At 34.3% G+C, this 23032-nt stretch overlaps 1 protein-coding gene across 1 annotated transcript in view; it reads left to right on the forward strand.

The window, feature by feature from the left end:
• Nucleotides 1–22245, forward strand: part of Polr3A (RNA polymerase III subunit A) — a 44736-nt gene extending 22491 nt beyond the window's left edge. The window contains exons 18-28 of the mRNA XM_069817376.1: nt 1319–1487; nt 3251–3426; nt 6436–6553; nt 7060–7189; nt 8959–9077; nt 13283–13430; nt 15410–15594; nt 17967–18135; nt 18558–18691; nt 19890–19965; nt 22166–22245. Coding sequence (XP_069673477.1) covers nt 1319–1487; nt 3251–3426; nt 6436–6553; nt 7060–7189; nt 8959–9077; nt 13283–13430; nt 15410–15594; nt 17967–18135; nt 18558–18691; nt 19890–19965 — 1424 coding nt within the window. The 3' untranslated portion in view covers nt 22166–22245. The remainder of the gene's footprint in view (nt 1–1318; nt 1488–3250; nt 3427–6435; nt 6554–7059; nt 7190–8958; nt 9078–13282; nt 13431–15409; nt 15595–17966; nt 18136–18557; nt 18692–19889; nt 19966–22165) is intronic.
• The last annotated feature ends 787 nt before the right edge of the window (nt 22246–23032 follow it).

Consider the following 23032-nt stretch of genomic DNA (forward strand, 5'->3'; position numbering starts at 1 on the left):
ATGATGTGACTAGTACATTTTTAACTATTTACATGGGTGAGAAAGAGCTAGTAAAGTTTGTCTGGAGTTCTTTCATTCAGGAACAGGATTCTTTTAAGTGCCACAAATTTGCAACACAGAATCTCTGGTGTTATTGTATTTCCAATGAATGCCATATAAAGAATTCTTATCATTTGTAAATAATTCGTCACACACATCAAGTTTGAATCTTTGAATCTTGTATATATGTACTATAATAGGTAGCATGATAACCATTTGTGTGTTAAGAACAAGTAGCAGGTTTTACATGAAACTAGTTTTATATCTCGTTATATGAAATACTGCACCATATTAAGAAAGTGTGATGCTGTTAAGATAAAAAGATGCAAGTTTTTCAAATGGGAATTAAAAAGGGGGGTCCACACCTGTGGAGTAACGGTTAGCGCGTTTGGCCGCGAAACCAGGTGGCCCGGGTTCGAATCCCGGTCGGGGCAAGTTACCTGGTTGAGGTTTTTTCCGGGTTTTTCCCTCAACCCAGTTTGAGCAAATGCTGGGTAACTTTCGGTGCTGGACCCCGGACTCATTTCACTGGGATTATCACCTTCATCTCATTCAGATGTTAAATAACCTGAGAAGTTGATACAGCGTCGTAAAATAACCCAATAAATAATAATAAAAATAATACTATAAGTTTCAAATTAGAGTGTTGTAATTTGATTTTTCACAATAACATAAAATTTTAAAATCCAATTTTCACAAAACTGTAAATTTTGAGTTGTTTCCCTTTTAAACTGGCCTATCAATATATTTTATTAAGAATTCATAAATTATTTTATAAAATCATTTTATTAAAACATAAATACATACATTACAGCCTGATTCAGATAAGTTTGTGATTGATATTTTTATTTTTAGGCAGGTATAGTACCAGTATTCCTAGCATTTGCTTTAGCAATCACCTGTGTACTAGCTTGACTATAATGTTTCACTGTCTGGGTTATTGTACTTTTTTTTTAATTAGTAATTTTTTTAACCTATAGATTTACCTAGCAAGAGCTTCATATAAAATGTCATTATTATCTGATTAAAATTACTTCATATTGAGTTAGCAAAGAAATTCGCGAGCTTTTAATTTTGACAAACTCTTCGAAGTAAATAGCCTACAAGGTACTCTGTGCATACAGATTTGTACATTCATTTGTTCACTCGCTCAGTCACACACTTATTCACCCACCCACCCGTCCATCCATTTTGTATACTTTCCATATTCTATAGTGATAAGTAAGTTATTGATATACAGAAGATAATATTAATGTAATGTAAATTCATTACTCTATAGGCAAAGATTGTCCTGTTGATTTCCGACGAGTATTAGATCATGTGCGGGCTAAATGTCCTTCTCGTGATGAAGAACCTCTTGATGGACCAAGTATCAAAAAGGCAGCAGAAGAGATTCTTAAGACTGATGATTTTGACAGTTGTAGTGATGAGTTTAAAGAGGAACTACGGTAAGTGAAACCCTCAGTAAGAAAGTGTTATTGAATATTATATTAATGATTTTCTCAGTATTCCCAGCCTTATTAAAGCAGACTACTTTATCATATTGTGGAGACTTGACTTTGATTTCAGCAGGTTGTATTTAAGAATATAACTTGTGGGTAACGGAATTTAGAATGGGCAATCACTTTGGCTGCCCTAGTTTTCTCTACCACTTCTTTCACCATCTTTGCTGCCATTATGAAAGCCTTGGCAGTTCACTATATTGTACAAGATCTGTTCAGTGAACACTGATTATGGTTTTTGAATGGTCTCTTGCCTTCACCTTCATTTTCAATGTATTTACCCCCATTCATTGCAATACATATATATCCTAGTGTTTTAGTCTTCAAACATATGATGGAAATCACTTTTTGACACACTTATGAATTATTGTGTCGTTGAACATCACCACTTCTGACAGACAACGTCCCCTCGAAGATATTTCTTTAGGTTTTGCACTATGAAAAATTACTGCTTACTTTTGATACCGAATGTTGTAACAAAGTCTCTATGAATTATATAGTATTCTTTGTCTTATGAAAATTGTGCTAATAATAAAATTGTGATCAATTTCAGTAATGGTTCTTGTACTTATTTCTATTTGTGTTTAATTATGTCATGACTCATAACATGAGACATACTAATCTAGTTTCCAAAGCTACATTGTTTGTGGATGAGACAAACATGCAGCAGAAAATTGCTTAACTCTTCACTCTGTAGTTATGTAAGATTCCATTTTCTGTACAACTACTGCAGTTGCTTGTTTGTATGCAGTTATTGTAGTAAAAATTTCCTTCCTTATTTTTTGTCTATGTATTACATTTTGTATGATGATTGCTAAAGCTCTTTGCTTCAAAATTTGTTTTGACTCGATCAAGTAACATACTGTGGAAGCTTTCACCATGTATTGCTGCTCCTATTCCTTGATCTGTATTCCTGAAGGAGACATCTTGTATATTTTCCGGTAGTTGACCTTCTTGTGGGTATTTTGTGTTTGTGGTTTCCGAACATATCAATAACATTTTGGGTGGTGAAATCTCAAGGGAAAAAAATGGAACTCTCTGCATCATAATCCACAGTTAATTCCCGATTTACCACGAAAATCGTCTGTAGCTGCATTTAGATTGGCAACAGGCCATGATTGTTTGGCCAAACACCTGCATAGAATTGGAATATATCAGTCCCCTAACTGCCCATTGTGCAACTCAAACCAAGAAATGAATTCGGAACACCTCAAAAACTGTGCTTCAGTGGCTGACCATGATAATATCTTTGAAAAATATTGGAGTGCAAGAGGTCAAATGACTTTATTGTCAAACGCTGGGATTAAAAAAAAAACAACAACAACAACAACATTTTGGCTGGTAAATCTGTTGTTTTAAGAACCTTATCCAACACTTTCCCTTTCATATTATCTATGAAGATTTGTAAAAATAATTACATTTATACCATTAATTGAATAATAATCCATTTTGGGAAGAAGTGTTGATCAGTCTGGTTCCCTAATAATTGGTGATGTTCAAATTTACAACGTAATTGTTGCAGCACATGCTTTCATTATAATTTTTTATATATTTGCAGTCAGAACTTTGATTATAGTTCTGTTGACTCTGACGGTTAGAAATCGTTCCTCCCCTTTTAAACAGTAGTCCCTCTTCTGTATCTTTAAAACTTATGTGCTTTAAAAACATCTGTTTGTAATGTACAAACAAACTGTAATATCTTTTTGCAGAACGTTCATGGAGGGGTTTGCTCGACGAGTTGCTCGACTTCGCCACCGCATGGCAGTGGATGATACTCCAGTTCTTCCATCCATTGTTCTACAGTTAGAAAGGCTGACTGTCAGCCAGTTGGTGGAATTTTTCCACACTTGCCGAGACAAATATATGCGCTCAAAGATAGAGCCAGGTAATTAAATCTTCCATGAAATAGAGTTTGTTCTGTTGAAGGATAGTGCATGCTCATACTTAAAATGCTGCATAAGAGAAAGGCTTTAATTTTTCGTATAATCCTAACCATTAATTTTGAGTGTGTTATACTTTTAATTTATGTGTGTGAATGCATGTGTATGCTTGGATTTGCTCCAGAAATTTAGAACATGGACCCAAGAGAAATAAAATAAAGTTCAAAGCTTTATATCATGAGCTGAATGAAGAGGGGGAGAGCAACGGTGAATAGTTAAATGGTTGAGTTGTTTGGACTTTTTCCTTTGCTAATTTTAAAAAAATTGCAGCCCAACGTTTCGAAGAGTGATTACTCTTCATCGTCAAGTGAAAACCTACTGTGGGGATCATTACAAACAGCTAGCCTGTCTGACTGATCGATGACCGTCAGGTCGGTGCAAAATATAAAGATGGAACACAAGATGTCATAAGCTGTTGTAACATGAAATATAGAGAATGAAAAGAAGAATAAAAAGAAGAATTTCGTGATTGTAACTAAACTAATATATAGAATAATAATTCCAAAGACAAAGAATAATAGGCACTAATAATCAAGAGTGGAAATAGTGAAATGATGAAACAATATTTAACTGACTGGGACATTGACTTCTAAATCACTGGAAGTGGTATCCAATAGATCCAGAAAGAAATCGTTATTTGTAGCACAATGAAATAACCAAATTGAAAATTAAATTTCAAACATGTAGGTTAAGGAAAACGATTTTCCTTTAATAAATAATACTGGCATCTCATTGCACCCTTATATGGAAAACTAAAGCCTGAGCGACTCTGGTTTCATATACTCAAAATCATACCAGAAAGACACTGTTGGTTTTATGGGGAATTTCAGTATTGCCACACTACAATAGCTTCCTGTCTTAAGACAAGTATGAATATAAATTAACCTTTTGGAGCAAATGAAGGTGCCTCTTAATGTTATCATTAACCTTGTATGTCTCCTTTAATTAATTATCTTTCAGTCTAAATGACAAAAGATTATACCAGACGCAATCATAAATGTAATGAGGATGTAATTAAATAATAATTATTAGAACCTATAGTGAACCACACACAGCATTATTAGGACAACTGGATAAATCATCTGCATTACATGCATTGAAACAGATTGTCAAAAGCTATATTTCATTATAGTTCAAAGGAGAAGTGATCTCTGAATCATCCAATGAAGCATTGGGTTGATAACTGAACAATGAGATTGTAACAGGCCGTAAGACCTAATACTTGTAGGGAAGAATACCTTCAAATCCTTCAACTGTGTTATAAAAATGTTACTGATTTAAATACCAATATTAATTAATCTATTATATGAGCCTGTCGAAAACATAGTTACATAAGTCTGTTGTGAGTAATAATTTTTCCTAAAATTTTATACTTACATTTCGCAATAATCATAAAATATTTAATGTACTAATTGATACTAATAAAATTTGTGTTGCTGTGTCTTAATAGCTGTGAACAGTCAGTATTTGGAATAATATGCAGACATAATTTTAAATTGATTAGTGAAAGTATAGATTGAAATCCCTATGGCTAGTGGATTTAATTTGTTAATTTATAATCACTATTTGTCACATGATACATATCAAAAAACTTCAAGAACGTGTCTTACATTTATTGAAAATTTTCTTCATGCACAATATAATGATAAAGTTTTCATACTTGGAGATTTTAATGCACTTGGTATGAACTGTGGTCATTTGGTGGTTGTTTAGAGGACACTTATTGCTATTCTAAAATTAAAACTCGTGACATATTTTTATGATTTCGTTATCTTGAATTTCAGCAAAATGTCGTAGTTAACAGCATAATAGTAGAAGCCTACTTTATCCTGTTTTTACAAGTGTAAGAAACAGGAGTCCATCTTCGTTAATTTCTCTGAAAGTCAGAGTATCAAAATCTTTCCATTGTTACCAGAAATTTTACTTAAGTTAAGGTAGGGTCACATGTCGCTACTTTTGCTGTGCAACTTTTGTACTGCAGCTGCAAAAGTTGCGTGTTGTGTTCACACATAAGCCAAAAGTAGCGCACTGCACGCTACTTTTCGTGCTGCGCAACCCGAGTGCAGCAAAAGTTGCAACTGGAGGTTGCGAGTCTGTTCACACACAAGGCGCTACATTTGCAGCCGCAGTCATGCTGCAGGTTTCCTCCGTGTTGACTTCTCAATATACATTTTGTGGTTATGTTCGCATTATTAATAAACTCAAGCGAAAGCTTACTTATCTATTATTTGCTTTTCTGTCCTAACTAGTATTCAGAAATTGGCATTATTTTTACTATAAAGCTTTTAAAAACGCCTATGTACTTAAATGATAACCAACAGCATATTCACTTAATCAATGTTGGCAACCCTCCTGTTTGAAACTACGCTACAGAAAATTAAAGAAGTGAATTATATCGTCAGCAAATATGCGCAGACTGTGTTGTGCATTTAATAACTGTTACAAATAATTTATTTTCATCACATCTAACATTAAAATACATCCAAACAATAAAAGTATCATTGGCACATTTGGGTGGCAACACTGGTCGCAACCGCAGCAAAAGTTTCAACAAAACCGATATCAAAATTGCTGCGGCTGCAACCCTGTTCACACGTCGCTACTTTTAAGCTGCACGCAGCATGGAAAAGTAGCGAGCAGTAGGTTCGGCAGCCGCTACTTTTGGGGTTGCACCGTTGTTCACACGTTGCAGTACGAGAGTTGCGGAGTTTTTTGTACTGCATCGCTGCAAAAGTAGCGACGTGTGACCGTACCTTTATTCTCAAGGTGATCACATCAATATATATTATAATTTATAGCCTACAATTATTATTGGTTGTTCATACACCAAGTTAATGATGTTGACAGTGCAATGAATTCATGCTATACAATTCTAGTCATCTAAGGGTAAAGTCAGGTTTTCTTCCTTGTCCTTCTAAAATACAGTAACAACTTAATTGTAATGTCTCTTGCAGGGACAGCAGTGGGTGCACTTGCAGCACAGAGCATTGGTGAACCTGGTACTCAGATGACTCTAAAGACATTCCACTTTGCTGGTGTGGCATCCATGAACATCACTCAGGGAGTTCCTAGGTGAGTAGTAAGAAGATATTTGATTTAAATGTGTTATTTCAATTTCACTTCTTGGATTGCTTCCATTCTTCTTAAGAATATTCTCATTGTAGTCTTCATCTTGAGAACCAATTTTGTCTTTGAAGATTTTTACATTTATATGTAGGCCTAAGTTGTTTGTTGATATGCCATTTTATGTTATCGTAATAGTTGGTGACTTGATCCACTTCCTTCTGTATAAATGTGACTCTAATTTCATTAAATTGTAAGATTACTTTAAATATTGTTGTTGATCCATGTGCAAACATTATTTCTTAGATAAATGTACACGGCATTCGTGCATGCATCCTAGTTCACAGTAAAAACCTTATGGTAGGGATTTGTTTGCCAGCTAGCTGCAAGTGGAAGCATAGTGAGGGAGAGAAGCTTCCCAGTTCACTTTTTCCTTCCCTTCACATGCAAGTTAGTTTCACGAGATAATGAATACCGTGTGTGCAGGTTGTCTGATTTTCTAATTTTAATTTCAGAATTAAGGAAATTATCAATGCCAGCAAAACGATTAGCACTCCAATTATTACAGCTCATCTTGAGAACGACTCTGATGCTGAATTTGCTAGAAGAGTGAAAGGACGTATTGAGAAAACTACACTTGGTGAGGTGAGTGTTTGCCAGTGTATCTTAATTCTAATGCTACATTATTAAATTCAAAATAAACCACAATTTGAAAAAAGATCAAATATCATATTAATCAATCTTCTTAATGTATCCAGCTGTTTGCTGACAACATAAAGTTCACTGTAGTCTTTTCAGTTCTTGTTTTTCATGAGAAATGAGGGGTATTTTGATCGGTGTTCTTTATAGATGCCTGTTGCTAGTAGCCAGAGTTGGGGATGTAGTCAATATATACTGCAGAGCTGTGTCTTCTGCAACTGTACTGGTGATTTTAATTTACTTCTTTTGTGGTTAATGGATGGACAGTGTAGAAGAATGTGTTCCAGATTTTCATCATGATTATTACACCACAGACAAATAGGAGTATCAGAAAGGTGAAATCGGTGTAGGTCCAATTGTGTGATAATGTGACCTGTTTGGGCTCTTGTTAAAAATGTTTGAACATGTCTGGGCAAGTTTTTGTACATTTCCAGGTCATTTGGTTTCTTTTGAACGGACTGTAAAATTTTTCCTTTCTCAAGAGAGCCAATTGTTGATCCATAGGTTTATAAAATGAGACCTTACTGAAGCAAAGGCATTAGGTTAGATTATATCCAAAAAAAAAAGTGACTGGAATGATTGTGGAAGTTGTATGAAAAGTGGATAAATCGTAAACATAGCAAAAGATAAGATTCCAAATGGAAAAGAAGCATTTATCAGCCAAAAGGTAGGTGAAAAAATGACATAGGCAAAATATTGAAGAGGAGCAGGCAAAATGCCTGTCAGTCTTTGTATAGCTTTTTCTCCTGATCAATTGAACGATTTTTTGCTTGTGTTCATTATTTATTAGTCATTCATCCAGAGATTATAGCCTACTCGTAATATGTCAATGATTTTTTAATTAAACATGGGTTTACCCGAAGTTTTCAAGGAAAAAAATCGTAATTTATTCAAAATCGTCCTTAACAAATTTTTGTATCCTTATGCATAGCATGGGAAGAAGTATTTTAATGCAAAAATAAAAGTTCTGGGGTTGCCAATCTTATTGCGGCTTTCAGTAGTTTCTGTGATCATAAAATATCTAAGAATGTAGTTATTTAAAAGGTAAATGCCAGATTGATTCACATTTCCACTACAAATTTACAGACAATATTTCACAAAATGATAGCATATGATGGACACACACGCACGCACGCACAAAATGTATGTTAGATGGCATAGTGGTTTGCAGATGTCGCAGTAGATAGCAGCAGTCCAATGAATGAACAACATAGAGAGTTGTGCAATTATCTCGCACTTAAAAAGACTGCAAATAAAACTAATTAAAAACAACTACAGTACTTCATATAAAAATGTTTGGCTTAAGAACTATATTATGTGACACACATTAATGTAAAGTTAGCCATCTGGGAGATACAGCAGGAACTGACTTACATGTCGGAGGTTGATTTCTCACAGTACTTATAAATAAACATCATAATGGAATTGGTAAAGGAAGCTTCTAACAAGAGGTTGGCCTTTCAATTTTAGAAAGCTGTAGTGTATTATTTTTATTTTTCAAATAAAAGTTATACTCCATGTGCATATTTCTGTTAGCATTCATTATAAACAAAATCCGTTATTAGTTTACGAAACATATATGTATAGAACTTCCTTTCTTCTGCTACATAACGAGTAGAATAACATTTTATTCACTGTTGTTTTGAAACGGTAATTTTGCAATGCCTCTTGTATATTTCTACTCATTTACATATTAAAAAACTCTAATTTTGCAGGTATCAGAGTATATGGAAGAACTGTACTTACCAGATGATTGTTTTCTTCTCATCAAGCTGGATATTGATCGTATTCGTTTACTGAAGTTGGAAGTTGATGCAGAGAGTATTCGCTACAGGTATGTACAGAGTGTCCATAAATCTGGAACCATAGGCCAAATCTCTGAAATACTGTTTCTTCTTCTTACAGGTACTTCTGAAGCCAGAGTGATGTTATTAACTAAAGAGGAATGATATTCAACTGATCCTGTTTGATGTAGCCTCAGTCACATTTGTCCTGGAATTAAATTGGTTGCATCCTGAAAGAGCGCTGATTACATAGAGCTGGGTAGTAAATCTCATTAAAAATTACGAGAGACGTGGTAGACAAACTACTCAGTGGATCACAAGAACGTCAACAGACGAGCAGACAATAAGTTTTCTCACGCAAGTGTTATGTTGTTGTTGTTTTCTAATGCCAGGCGTTTGACAATAAAGTCATTTGACCTCTTGCACTCCAATATTTTTCAAAGATATTATCATGGTCAGCCACTGAAGCACAGATTTTGAGGTGTTCCGAATCCATTTCTTGGTTTGAGTTGCACAATGGGCAGTTAGGGGACTGATATATTCCAATTCTATGCAGGTGTTTGGCCAAACAATCATGGTCTGTTGCCAATCTAAATGCAGCTACAGACGATTTTCGTGGTAAATCGGGAATTAACTGTGGATTTTGATGCAGAGAGTTCCATTTTTTCCCTTGGGATTGAGTTATCAAATTTTGTTGAAGTCTAAGTATGTAGATTTAATAAATCTCTTCACAGAGTAATACGTAGATTTAGTAACAGGTCTGTAAGTAGCAGTGCTGCCCTTCTTTGCTAAAGCATCCGCATTCTCGTTTCCCAGGATTCCACAATGGGATGGTATCCATTGGAATACAACTCTTTTATTGAGTGATATTAATTGAGAGAGCATTTTAGTTATTCCTGCTGTTTGAGATGTAGGTGTGTGTTTAGAGACGATTGATAGAATAGCTACTTTGGAGTCTGACAATATAACTGCATTCCTAAATTTATTGATGTGGCATAGAAGATTCCTGAGACTTTCACTTATTGCAATGATTTCACCATCAAAACTTGTTGTTCCATGTCCAAGAGATCTATAAAGTGAGAAGAGACAGCACGTAACACCTGCACCGGCACCTTGTTCTCTGGAGATCAAGGATCCGTCGGTGTGTAAATGAAGCCAGTTTTGTGGAGGGTACCTAATATTAATTGTCTCTAAAGACCATTGTTTCAGTATTTCAGTGTTTACTTCTGATTCAGTATTTCTTCTGTTAAATTTAGATTATATTCTATATTTAATAGAGTTAAGGGGTTTGGTTTAATTTGTAAGTTTTCTTTTAAATATGGCATTTTGATTTTCTGTTTTAATTCTTGAACAATGGATATGAAACTTTTTTGAGTTTTCAATCTACAGAGAGGACTGTATGAATGCCAGTTGTTTCCTGGTAATCTGATAAGTTTTTCATATTGAATCAGTGCTTTTTCTTCTATTGTCATTTTGATGCTGTTAATATTAGTGAGGAATCTCATAGAATCTATTGGTGTTAAGTGTTATGTAATCGGCACTCTTTCAGGGTGCAACCAATTTAATTCCAGGGCAGATTCCCTGTGATTGTAGCTGCCAGGAAACAGGACCACTTGAATATCATTCCTTTTTACTTAATGACATCACTCTGGCTTCAGAAGTACCTGTAAAGGAGAAGAAACAATATTTCAGAGATTTGGCCTATGGGACACCTTGTAGTATTATAGTATTAATTAATTAGCACTGGTTTCATGATTAAGTGGTTTCCATGTTGTTAATCTGACTGAATGCTTTATGTAATAGTTTGTCATTCAGTTTTTTTCTTGTATGGGTAACTAGCTGTTTAATGATAAGACTGCGATTTTAGGACCTTTGATCAAGCATTTGTGTATTTTTCCAGTAACAAGGATTATTGTCTTATCCGTCATTTCTTCAGGCCTCCCACTCAGTCTAACATTCTGCTGGGAAGTTCTGTTTGTATGTGGAGGCCTTAATAGCCATCCAGTCAACAATCATTCACTGGCTGATTAACATCTGCACTTTTTTATATTAATTGCTTTTTTTTTCTCCAATTTTTAACAGAAGAAGCAAGTTATAAGAACCTGATAAGATAGTAGTATCGCAGTTCATAAAAACTTAGTTGAAAGCATATAGGGAATACTGATTGAACTGCTAATTTTCATCTTTTTGTTTTATTTATGAGGACAAGTCAGAAAAGGGTGAGAATGAATTTCGCTTTAGCTCGTTTTAGCTTTGGCTGATTAGCAGTTTTATTTGCCTTTTCATTCCCCAGCACGTAACAAAAAAAAAAAAAAAAAAAAAAAAAAAAAAAAAAAAAAAAAAAAAAAACTGATTGTTCGAAAATTATACATCATCTCATGAATGTTAGTTTTTCAGTGGGTACTGGCACACTACGGATTATCTGGTAATGAATCTGCTGACATCTTGCTAAGAAGAGAAGTAAAATCTTACAAAACCCATGTCAACTTTATCATTTTCAACAGTTAAAAGATAAATTAACATAAAATATCAAGATATAATATGCTATTTTCATGAAATTTCAAGTAATAAAAGATGAGTGTGTCTCATTATACAACAAAATACAGGATGGTGCAGATAAAAGTAGCCTGTGTGAGTACAGAGTAAATACAGAAGAAAAATACGGAAGTGAAGTGCTGCAAAGGACTTGTCTCTTATAGAAGATGTTGAAAGTAGCTCCCTGCAGCATCACTACACAGCTGTGCACGTTTAGTCATGGTCAGATACACCCTCATTTTGCACAGATCCCATAGTGCGCCACTTTTTAACCAAACCCTTTATTTATTATTATTATTATTGGGTTATTTTACGACGCTGTATCAACATCTAGGTTATTTAGCGTCTGAATGATATGAAGGTGATAATGCCGGTGAAATGAGTCCAGGGTCCAGCACCGAAAGTTACCCAGCATTTGCTCATATTGGGTTGAGGGAAAACCCTCGAAAAAACCTCAACCAGGTAACTTGCCCCGACCGGGATTCGAACCCGGGCCACCTGGTTTCGCAGCCAGACGCGCTGACCGTTACTCCACAGGTGTGGACAAACCCTTTATTGCTCTCGTTGCCGGTTGTCCACTATCCAGAAACTTGTCTCTGATAATTTTATGGTCTTCCTTAATAAAACCTGTTCTTACATATGCCTCCACAATTTCCATTCTTTCTTGTATCAAGTAAGTCATTTTGCAGAATGCGAACAGACACGTAGGCATAATTCGACTGATGACTGATGAAATACTGACAGGAAGAATGCCAACAATTGATTATTGCATAAAATTGTCCATTGTTATGGCTGTTTACTCATTTCGCTATGATACGATACTAAGAATACGATAATGGAATTTCAGTAGTCAAAATATAGCATTTGCATTCAAATAGGAGGAGGACTACTTTTATCTGCACCATCCAATATAATTCCTTACTATTCAAGGAAAAGTGCAGATGCATTCTTTCGATTACTGACAGGATTGAGTACCGGGTCTTTCCCGGGGGTAAAAGGCGGTCAGAGCGTGGTGCCGACCACACCACCTCATTCTAGTGCCGAGGTCATGGAAAGCATGGGGCTCTACCTCCATGCCCCCCAAGTGCCTTCATGGCATGTTACGGGGATACCTTTACCTTTACCTTTACATGACTGTCAAAACACTTGAACAAAATAGGACCTATTTCTTCACCAGTCTTCAGTAAGAAATGGATCAGAATCATCTTCAGTGATGTCTAGCCCCTTTCTCTAAACCCACTGTATGTGAGAAATATTAGAGAGCAAGAGAGTAATCACTTTACTCCCAAGAACTCGGAATTAGTTACCGGTATTGAATGTAATAAGAGCAGGAAGATTCAGATGGGCCGGACACATTATGAGAATGGACAATTCCAAGATTCCAAAAAGAGTCCTAATTGATACCCTGGAGGACAAGGAGCCCAGTACAACCTAAAATTCTATAGATGGGTGGAATGGTGGAGGATTTAAGGAAGATAGGATGCCATAATAGCATCACAGAACAGACAGATATGGTGGAAAATCATTGAAGTCAAAGTTCTCTAGAGGATGTAACACCAACAAAGAATAAGAAAAAGAAGCATTAGTTAACAACAGCATATTAGGTATAGAAGTGGGTCAGAACTATTTTCCATGAAGGACTTTAGCCACCCGAACATTCACATAGATATGAACTTCTTATATCTGCAGAAAATAAGTAATATCTGATTTATTATTGCAGCATATGCACTTCGCGTCTGAAGCTGAAACCACAACAAGTGAATGTAGTAAGTGAATCAATGATAACTGTGACACCAGGCAAGTCACGCTCTACACTTAACTACCAATTGCAGAGTCTCAAGGAAAACATCCCAAAGGTTGTTATAAAGGTAAGAAATTCTTAGTATTGGAGTCAACCGAAACTTGGATTAACAGAAATGTCTTTTTTTTTTGTCATACTGTACTCATTTTCTAATTTGGGAAGGTTTGAAAAACTACAGTATCTGTACTTTATTACAGATTGTTGATTTCTTTACTTTTTCAGTTCAATGTTGTTGTTTTCTAATGCCAGGCGTTTGACAATAAAGTCATTTGACCTCTTGCACTCCAATATTTTTCAAAGATATTATCATGACCAGCCACTGAAGCACAGATTTTTTCAGTTCAATGTACTATACTAGATTGTTGATGTCTTTACTTTTTCAGTTCAATTCACTGTACTAGATTGTTGATTTCGTTGGTTTTTCAGTTCAATGTACTGTACTGTAATGTAGTGGAAGATTTGGGAAGAACCCAGCAAACGCAGGGTTGCTGGTTACTGATGGGATTCTCTAAGAAACACTTTTCCTTCTTTCTCACTCTTAGAGAGTTTTTCATTAGGTGATTGATATCTGACAGTGCCTTTAGAGGCGCTATTATCAACATGTAGGGTGATCAACCCTAATCACAAAAATATGGGAGACTTGGTCACGACAAATTTTAGCCGCAGTTTTTTTAGGTATTAAGTCAGAATTCATTCATGGTTTATAGTAAATAATATAAAACTGCGATATCTATTTAATTATAATACGAATATAGATTAGGTCACAATATTGAGTACAGTAATATTAAAAAATATACATGTTCCTTAGTTTAACTTATTTGTATTTGTCATCAGGTTGTGGCAGAACATTTAATTTTTTATCTTACTATGCAAGCTGAAAAAAAAAAAAGAACTCTGTACCATCATACGTGCATTAAGTCACACCAGAGATTACAGGATCACCAAAACAGAACTGTATTGATTGATACATACTATACTAAACTATCGATATTAATGACAGTTCATATCTAAATATATTTAGTGGTTATTATTATTAGGTTACATAAAAAAATTAGCAGTCATGATTGATAAAGAAAAATACGGGAGAATTCGTATATCAGTACGGGAGCTGGGAATATCCAAAAAAATTATCTTAAATATGGGAGAGTTGGTCACCCTATCAACATGTGAAATGTCTGCACTTGCTTCAGTTTTGTAGGAGTAGTAGCCTCACAGCAAACATCAGTTAAGTAACAGTGTGGGTTTTTTGCCTGCAGTTCGAAGCATTACATGCAGAATATTCCAGTAGTGTGCAAGTGTGTTTCACACGAACATTACAATGGTACATTTTTTATTGAAATGTCGAATAAACTGAAAAGTTAGTGATTACAATTAATGAAAAACTTAAGGCTGTGAGGAGAATAAAAAACGTTGTAATCCTCTGATGCAGATTGCATTACGTTTTGTGGAGGAAAGTGAAGAGGCATCACCAGCAGATGTTTTACTAAGGAAGCAATGGAGGGACATAGAGTAAAGGAATGTTGCGAAAATAAAACTCAAACAAAATAGCTGATTACTTCAAGTAGATCGTGTTACCACAGTCTAGTATATACAGTCAAAAAGCTTGAGTTGATGAGGGTACTAGAAACAATAGACTGTGCAGGTACTATTTCGCATTGTCTGTAATGAGGCGATAGTAGCAATCCTAGTGGTTAGCAACTATCTATGGATGCATATTTACTATGTATTGAGCTTCGTGACTGTATATACCAGACTGTGATGTTACTGTAAGGTGTAATTAATAAATTTTTAGAGTACCTGAATAGCAATAGAGAGATTTTTTAATCATAATTTTTTTTCCTTTACAGATAAGTGGGATTTCTGAAATTTACGGTTTATCCGAAAAATTGCTTATCCAAAATCACCTTCAGCCCCATTGTTTTGGATAAACGGGGTTCTACTGTAACATATGCATCTCCCATAGTGTAATGTGTGATGCAATGGTTCAGAGTCATGATTATGTGCATAACATACTGTATAATTAATCATAATATTTTTTGTTTCCAGGGGTTGGCATCTGTAAACCGTGCTGTGATTCATAATGATGACTCTGGTGGCTCAATTAAGTATAAGTTATTTGTGGAAGGTGATAATCTGCGAGAAGTAATGGCTACACCTGGAGTTAAAGGAACATCAACTACTTCCAATAACACCTACGAAGTTTTCACAACACTAGGTATTGAAGCAGCTAGGTAAGCTTTACATTTTTTTTTTGTATTATTAGTAAAGTTTTTACATTATTTACTCATTTATTTATTCTGGCAGAGTTACGGCCACACTTCCAGAAGTGACCTTTAATACAAGTATTAATAACAGTAGTAATATTATTAGTGATACCAAAATATAAAATCATTATCTACCAGGTTAATGAGTTAAAAGTTAGACTAAAATGCAACAACTTCAGGGTTAATATGCGACTTATATCCTAATTCTACTTTATGCTAGGCCTAAATGTCATTGTAAGTAAACACGCAGAATAACCTATAAAAACTGGCTAACACTCTCAAACCAAGTCCATATAGAAGTATTGTTGTTTAATTCTTCATGTAAACTGATCATCCTTTTAATAAGCCCTAACATGGAGAGGTAAAGCATTGCATAGCGACAGACTGATGCTGTGATAGAAGAAGAATAGAAAGAGGTACAATGACGAGGAATGTATAATAAGGCATGATGTTGATCCTTTAACGTTGTAAGGTATTCAAAGTGAGCTATCAGATATTTTGGAGTAGAGGTGCGTAATATTCTGAAGAGAACAGATAAAGAATGAGACAAGTAAGAATAGAATTTGGAGCGCAAATTGATGTTTTCTTCATTATTTTTTCCTAACCCTTTACACGTACGCATATGTGTGGGTGATTCAAGTTTGATTTTTTCTAAGCTTTATTTTTTCCTTGAAATGTTAAATGTTATGTTTTATTTAACAACGCTCGCAACTGCAGAGGTTATATCAGCGTTGCCGGATGTGCTGGAATTTTGTCCTGCAGGAGTTCTTTTACATGCCAGTAAATCTATTGACATGAGCCTGTCGCATTTAAGCACACTTAAATTTTTTTTTCTCCTTGAATTAAAATAATATTTACTTATAATAATTCTATGCCTGTTTTTTCGAAAAATGGGATGTGACATCAGCGCTGCAATCAGAAAAACAACTGAATATTACATAGTGTTGGAGGCTTGTTGCCATGGTAATGACAGTTGAGTTGCCAAAGTTACAATTTCCACATGGTCAGTGCTCAATAGCTCTCTTGGCGCCATTTGTTGTACACATAATGTTTGCTATTAATACATTTCGTGTCCCATTCTCTGTCGACTTTTGTGTTCTTTTATACTTTTACGTCAATTTTTAATTAATGTTTAGCGTCAGTTATCTGATGTCAGCTGGTAGCTTGCATCAGCTGATCACTTGTTGTCCAAATTGGGAGCATAGTGCTATAGTTCAAAGTACGATGCTTAACTGTCATGTCCCATCTTTCGAAAAAACAGGTGTAGGTAGTCTTAGTCTGTTCTGCAGGATTTTATTTTTTCGTTACCTGTTTTTTGATTCTGTGGTCAACATAATTGTTATTGTATCAGTCACGCGAATTGGAGACAATTCTTGGCCTCATTAACAGTTAGTCCCCATTGGTCTGTATTGTTGTTGGACTCCTCTGCATTGTATCCCAGAAGCTGAAGATTGGTTATTAGTTCATCACACAATCAAAGCCAAGGTCTTCCAAGAGTCTTCTTGTCAATGACAATGGAGGAAATGGTAGGAGGAACATTTAAATGGTACACGAAAACCAAGTCCTTGCAAGGGAGTTTCGGGCTTAGAAAAACTGAATATCTGAGCTCCAAGCCTGTTGGCTACTTGTCTCACTCCGAATTTCACAGTTCTACTGACAGAGAATTTTGAAGGAGAAGTCGAAAATGGACGTAACCTAATAGCTACCACATGACATCTTCCTACTGGACTTCCCTCTAAAACTCTTTTGACTAAGGCACTTCATTTACTCTTCATGTGGCCAAACCAACATAATCTTCTGCTTTTAATGTTGGCCATAGTATCAGGTTGGTTGAAAAGACTTCTAATTTCTCTATTTTTCCAGAGTCTCCAAACACCACAGTCATTGAGGGTGCCAAAAATTTTTCTAAAAACTTTGTTTTCAAATTTATATAGCATAGTACTTCATAACACAATTAGCAGGAGAAAATTAACATGAAAGATATGTGTCTGTGTGTCTAGAATACTGTTGTACAGCAAATTAACTAGAATCGGTGGTGTCTTGTTAGTAGTCTTTGTGTTGTGTAAATCATTTAAATATGGGCGCACTGTAGTTTATAACATGCAAGTGCTTCATGTTCCTGCAACTTTTGTCAGTATGTAAATTAGGAAGTCTTAAGTATTTATTAAGAAAATTATGTAGAAGTAAAAAAATGAAGATATTCTGGTATTTCGAGTATAACATAGTATTCAGATCTTAAACATTTATCAAAGCTTGATATTGTTGATATTTATACAGTTTTTTTTTTTATTTTATTAGGTAAATTTTTTCTTAAACATTTAATAATTGCATTTTTTTAGAGCAACCATCATGACAGAAATCAAACTAGTAATGGAGAACCATGGAATGAGCATTGACAGACGTCATCCCATGTTGGTAGCAGATCTGATGACAAGCCGTGGAGAAGTTCTGGGCATCACTCGTCAAGGTCTTTCCAAAATGAAGGAGTCTGTACTTAACTTGGCTTCGGTAATCTTTGTTTAAATATATTCAAAGTTTCCAGTTTGCAAATAATAGATTATGTTAGTCTTTTTAAACTGTATAATATAACATAAAAATATTTCAAATTTTGAAAAAAAAAAAAAATAACAGCCAGAATTATAAATCACTTTGCTGTCTTACACATTGCCCATAATGCAATGCTTGGAGGTGAATCTACATTTGAGTACCTTACGAAAACCGTCTTTATCCATCACAAAATCTACTTGGTCTTTCTGAAATTTGAACCTGAGACTCAGGGGCATGGAGACATAGTAGATTAATTTCGTTGGAATTAATTGACCAAATTTGAATACCTGTTTTCCTTCTCTCTCTAAGTATGGTACCTTCCTTATTTGTAAATCCTATTTTCTACACACCATTTACAATATGAACATTTATTATTGTTTCAGTTTGAGAAAACTGCTGACCATTTATTTGATGCTGCTTACCATGGACAGAAAGATGCCATCACAGGAGTGAGTGAGTCTATCATTATGGGAATACCAATGGCGATCGGCACTGGCATCTTCAAGTTACTGCATAAATATCCTTTCTGTATTTTAAGACCATCAGTAGTTATATAAGTCTGTATAGTTCATACTTGATTAGCGAATTTTTTTGTGTAGAAATTATATAATAGCGAATAGGATTATTGGATTATGCAACAGTAATAAGAAGAAGTCATTATGTTCTATTTTAATCTAACGTTCGATATAAAAATATGCCATCTCTTTTTCTTCTTCATCTTCTGCTACTACTTCTCTTATTTGCCCTCTTCCTGTTTTATTCACCATCACCAATAACATCGTAAGTAGAGAGCGGAATTTTAGTCCCTAAAAAGTAGCATTTTAGGTGCCTAAAATAGGTTCTTAAACTCCTTTATTTAGGCTCTATAAAATAAAATATACTTACTGGCTTTTAAGGAACCCGGAGGTTCATTGCCACCCTCACATAAGCCCACCATTGGTCCCTATCCTGAGCAAGATTAATCCATTCTCTATCATCATATCCCACCTCCCTCAAATCCATTTTAATATTATCTTCCCATCTACGTCTCGGCCTCCCTAAAGGTCTTTTTCCCTCTGGCCTCCCAACTAACACTCTATATGCATTTCTGGATTCGCTACATGCCCTGCCCATCTCAGACGTCTGGATTTAATGTTCCTAATTATGTCAGGTGAAGAATACAATGCGTGCAGTTCTGTGTTGTGTAACTTTCTCCATTCTCCTGTAACTTCATCCCTCTTAGCCCCAAAGATTTTCCTAAGCACCTTATTCTCAAACACCCTTAACCCATGTTCCTCTTTCAAAGTGAGAGTCCAAGCTTCACAAATAAAATAAAATATAGGTTTTTTTTTTAAAGAATGTGTCTAATATTATAAGATTCAACATTTATTTAACGCAAAATTCTAGGATTAAAAAAAAAATTCCACACATTTCACATTTTACAAGGGTACATTTGTAGTAGGTTATTTTACGACGCTTTATCAACATCTCAGGTTATTTAGCAACTGAATGAGATGAAGGTGGTAATGCCGATGAAATGAGCCCGAGGTCCAGCACAGAAAGTTACCCAGCATTTGCTCATATTGGGTTGAGGGAATGACAGTTGCTAGAGACAATGATATAAGAAATAGTCAAAGGTGACAATAATCGAAGCTCCACTGCATGTATATTTCATTTTAATGCTGTATTTTATGTTTCTGATTATAAGCACCTGTGATATCCTTAACAAGTTTTACAGCTGACAGTGATTCCAAGCCGCCAGAAAGGAAATTGATATTCGATGACCCAGCATATCACAAACCTCTGACATAGGTAGGTAGCATTCATTTTCATAATCATGAAGTTGAATTGTTCACTTCTGTATCATTTAACTCTGTAAATCCTATCTGCACTATTACCTGAACTATTTTGATTAGTATTTGTAGTATATTTTATTGTTATTTCAGTCATCAATTTATCAGATATATATGAAGGTTAACCTATCAATTCATGACACATGAACTAGTTTAAAACACAAACGTTTTCGACCATTTAATTGGTAATCTTCAGGTGATTGTTTGAGTACAATGAATAATATAAATATTTTTGAACACAAGGTTTAAGAGTTATACCATGCCATTTTACATCAGAAACATGTAATTATATAATTAATTAATGATAAAACAGCATATTGAAGCAAGAGTGAACATCACTGTAGGTTACATAATACAATCTTATTGGTTATTTTATATTAAACACATTTTCTCCTATTTTTTTTATCAAGGTTACATAGTTAAAAACATCTGATAAACCTATTTGTTAAAACATATTAAATATGCATTGTGTGTGTAAACAGTAGTCTATGAGAAGATGTATATGTCTAAGTACTAATGTTATAAGTTAGGACATATATTGTATTTTAAGTTTGATAGGAGTTTACAATGTATAAGTTCATTCACTCCGATGAATTTTAGCGAGAGACATCTGAAATTAATAAGAAATTGTACAATGTACGAAGTTTTGAAAATTACGTGAGGTGGAATTATATTTAGTATTATTTACTTACAATGTAAAATCACTGTCTACTATATACAGTCACGAAGATTGAGTTTTAAGGGTGCTAGAACCAATAGACTGTGACGGCACTATTTTGCATTGCCTGTAATGAGGCGATATTAGCGATCCTAGTGGTGAGCAACTATCTAATGTTTGCATATTTACTACGTATTGAGCTTCGCGACTGTATATAGTAGACTGTGGTAAAATGTTGTTGGTGAAAAACGGATACCAGCTTACTAGTTCATCATAGCATTACAACTGGTCTACTGTGTGGAACATAAAGGAAGTTGGGTTGGGGGAGAAGTGGAAGGGATTTAGTGGATAAGTTGATGACTGAAATAACAATAAAATCTATTAAAAATATTTATACAACTTGTATGAATGTAAATAATAATAATAATAATAATAATAATAATAATAATAATAATAATAATAATAACAACAATAACAATAACAATAACAACAATAATAATAATAATAATAATAATAATAATAATAATCTTCAAATATTTGGATTAGGCTTTAAGAATCTTCAATGAAGCACACTGTTAGCCAAAGATAGGATGCCAGTTTTTCACATGGGAATCCTAGATTCAAATTCTGGTGAATTCATTTGTAATTTATGATGAACTGTTTTTGGGCAGATTTTGTCACAGTACTTCCATTTCACTGTCTTATCTATCTCGTCACTTGAGCTGAAAATAAAGAGAGAACAGATATATAAGGAAGATTTACAAGAAAGTACTATCTTCAAATATGAAGCACATAAGTTTCAAGATTATGAGCTTGATCTTCTGCATAATATTTCACATCATTTAAAATTTATACTCCATTTGATGTCGAATAATTTAATACCTATTTGGTTGAATTTTGTGTAAACAAAAAAGTTTGTTTTTATTATTTTTTACCCAATGTTAGGTTTCTTGACGAGAAACAATAATAGACTAATGTACATAGAGGCTTAACATATAAAAATCTCTACAGTGTCAAACAGGCAAGAAAGTATGTAGTACTCACATACTAGCTGTTTGTATATCCGAAAACATCACATAATATTGGAATTTTGCGAAAACATCACTTGGTATGTATACTGCACAGTTCTTGTCCACTTTAAAAATGGGGGCTTCTGGCCTCACTTCCAGAAGTTAGCCATCTAGTGGTGATAACTTAAGGTGCCTCAAAAAAAAAAAAAAAGATGGGGCCGAAACAGGTCTACAGAGGCCTAATTCGTGAAGGATGATGATGATGAAAAAAAAAAGAGTAGATCTTTTCAATATGTAACCTATTTATTGACTTTCTCTAGATTGTCATTTTTATTTCTCGTATTCAGAAGTGCTGTTATGTTGGAATTTCCAGTTATTTGGGTGCCAGATATGAGAGATTTTATTGTATGCTGTAATAATTAAGTCACCGAAATTTGCAATATCATTTTCTAGCTTTGATGACTTAATTGAAATGGATTCTTGATTTACAGGTGGAGTTCAGAAATTAAAACTTCAGAAACACCTATCATGTAAGAATGAGAATGTAAATAAAACCTATTAAAAATTTAAATATACCTCAGAATTATAATTCCTATAATTTATACTTTTTCTATATATGTTACCACAATTCCTTACCTCCTTATTTTTGTTACATTATATGACATAATATTCATCACACATCATCATCATCATCATCATCATCATCATCATCATCATCGCTGGAATACTCGTTCTTTATTGAGCCCCATATACTTGTAAAACATTACAGTATGTCGTATGGGATCTTCTTCTTCCTTTATCAGTAAGGGTATGTATATGTTGGAGCGATGATAAATAATAAAAGAAGCAGCGATGCTATATCAGAGAGAACTGAAGCATGCATTGTCATTGACGTGTGCATATTGGAGTAACGATAAAATCGACAGAAAAGAAAAATTCTATTTTCTTCACTTTTGTTCATATGATTGCATTAAGACATTCAGTGTTACATCAAAACTAAATTCACAGAATCTGAACGATTATTGTTGTGTATATATTTGATTGTTATTTTTATGGGCATGTGGTTTTTTTATTGTATTTGATTTTTGTTGTCATTTAGGTTTTGTTGACGACGACCTCCATCATTTTTAGTATTGTTATTGTTCCAGCTTCATATAAGCCTTGACAATTTTCTTTTTCACAACGTATTGGTGTTATTCATCATGAACGACATTTCAGATATAAGTTACTGCTGTACTGTTTTATATTAAAATATGTTTTGAGGTCCTGTGTTTATTACATTGCTAGATTATAATTTCCAGAATTTGAAATATATTTTTCATTTTCCTTAGCAGTATGATAAAAATATTTTGTAACTA

This window comes from Periplaneta americana, chromosome 17 (assembly GCF_040183065.1).
Source record: "Periplaneta americana isolate PAMFEO1 chromosome 17, P.americana_PAMFEO1_priV1, whole genome shotgun sequence".
NCBI lineage: Eukaryota > Metazoa > Arthropoda > Insecta > Blattodea > Blattidae > Periplaneta > Periplaneta americana.